Source organism: Budorcas taxicolor, chromosome 2, assembly GCF_023091745.1.
Source record: "Budorcas taxicolor isolate Tak-1 chromosome 2, Takin1.1, whole genome shotgun sequence".
In the NCBI taxonomy this organism is placed as follows: Eukaryota; Metazoa; Chordata; class Mammalia; order Artiodactyla; family Bovidae; genus Budorcas; species Budorcas taxicolor.
In genome coordinates this window covers 35,057,001-35,058,890 of record NC_068911.1, presented here as the reverse complement: position 1 = coordinate 35,058,890, position 1,890 = coordinate 35,057,001, and the positions used below count along the sequence as shown (strand labels likewise).

At 51.2% G+C, this 1,890-nt stretch overlaps 1 protein-coding gene across 1 annotated transcript; it reads right to left on the bottom strand.

The window, feature by feature from the left end:
* Nucleotides 1-218: 218 nt before the first annotated feature.
* Nucleotides 219-930, bottom strand: LOC128043975 (akirin-1). The gene has a single exon (XM_052636436.1). It carries the CDS (start codon nt 928-930, stop codon nt 352-354), a length of 579 nt encoding a protein of 192 aa, XP_052492396.1. The 3' UTR covers nt 219-351.
* Nucleotides 931-1,890: the final 960 nt, after the last annotated feature.

Below are 1,890 nucleotides of genomic sequence, written 5' to 3'. Positions count from 1 at the left end.
CCCATATACACACTCACACACACTTCTTACAGAACTGTGCTTGGGGAAACTCCATTTGTTGAGTGCCACTGAGGGCATATTTTTGCTAAACTGCTGCTCCAGGTGTTTTTGTTTGAAAAATCTATCACAGTAGGGCACAGCTGTTTATTCGATGAGCAGAAAAGAAAGCTATGCTTGTGGCAACCAGAAAGTTTTAAGGTCTTTCAAGTTGTATAAAATGGACCTGCAGAAACATTTAAGTGTTCTCAGGATGAAAAGTTGGAGCTGAAATGTGATATCAAACCAGTTGCAAAAAGTGTACAGCAGCCATCTCTTGAGGTCAAACCTGATACCCAGATATGCAAGAAAGCTTCAGGACACATAGCTTGTTGGCCTTGTCCCATATCGTCGCATAATCTGATCATGTGTGAATTTCACAAAAGATTCATATTGTTCTGCTAGTTTAGTATAGAGGATTTGCTCATATTCCTCCCGAATTTTATCTTCATAGTCTTTTAAGAGACGCTCACATATTATTCCAACTTGTCGGAGGGTAAAGGTGGGCTGGTCCTTTTTCATCCAGGAGGAACCTGGAGAACTAGGTGCTGTGAGTGTTGAGGAGTGAGGCTGACTTTCCGAAGTACAAGCTTCACTCTGATTGAGAACAACTTCTAAATGTCTCCACCTCTGATAACGACTATATTCTTGTTTTATGTTCTGAAAAATTTGCTCCGGAGTTGGAAGACGCCGCTCGCTGCCGGGCGGGGCGGGCTGCTGCAGAGTCGGCGGTGGGGTCTGCGTCTGAAGCAGCGGCGGCGGTTCGGCGTCCGGGGGCCTGAGGCCCGGAGTGGGGCCGGACAGAGGGGCGCAGCGCCGCCGCTTCGGAGAGCCAGGGCTCAGCAGCGCCGCCTCGAACTCCATGGGCCGCTTCAATGTCGCCCCGCACGCCATGCCGCTGAAAGACCAGGGACCAGGAGCCGACGCGGTTGTAACTGAGGCCCAACCTCCCGCTCCTCAGCGGAGCTCTCTCACCTCCACTTTAAAAAGTTTATTTAATCTTGGTTGCACTGGATCTTTATTCTGAGCGCAGCCTGTCTCTAGTTGCGGTGAGCAGGGGGCTCTCCCTAGTTTCAGTGTGAGGGCCTCTCATTGCAGTGGCGTCTCTTGTTGCAGAGCACGGGCTCTAGGCACGCGGGCTTCAGCAGCTGTGGCGCCCAGGCTTAGCTGCCCTGAGTCAGGTGAGATTTTCCCGAACCAGGGATCGCAGCAGTGTCCCCTGCATTGGCAGGCAGAATTTTTACCACTGGATTACCAGTAAAGTCCTACTTAAAAAATTTTTTTTAATTGATTTGCCTGCATCTGGTCTTTGTGTTCATTGCAGCACATGGGATCTTTAGTGGGGGCATGCAGACTCTTAGTTGGGACGTGTGGAATCGTTCCTGCACGCCCTGCATTGGGAGCGAGAGGTTTTAGCCACTGGACCACCAGGGAAGTCCCCACTTCCACTTTCAAAATGAAGACTGAGGCCCTGAGAGGGGAGGTAACCAACTGCTGGTAGAGGAGGGAGCTGAACTTGAACCTGAGTCTTTCTGACTCGGGAGACCCAGGCCCTTTGCACTTCCCAACGCCACCTCTCCTGCAGGCTCCTTAGGTTACACTCAGAGGCTTGGGTCAGTCCCTGTTCCTGCCGTGACTGCACTGGAGGCTGCCACGTTGGGTGAAGCAAACTCATGGCTACGCTCCTGCCCTTTCCCTCCTTTCCCTTTCAAGTCTGATAGGAGAAGCAGGGTAATTTACAGTAAATGAAAACCAGGACGTGTACAGGAAGGGCAGGCTGATCCAACACAGGGCTATTTTAGCCTGTAATGTACCTGTGAGCTCTCCGACACAGCCAGACTGTCTGCAGAGGGG

Excerpts from the sequence above, each read along its gene's own strand:
- LOC128043975 (XM_052636436.1), bottom strand. The coding sequence starts at position 930 with ATGGCGTGCGGGGCGACATTGAAGCGGCCCATGGAGTTCGAGGCGGCG.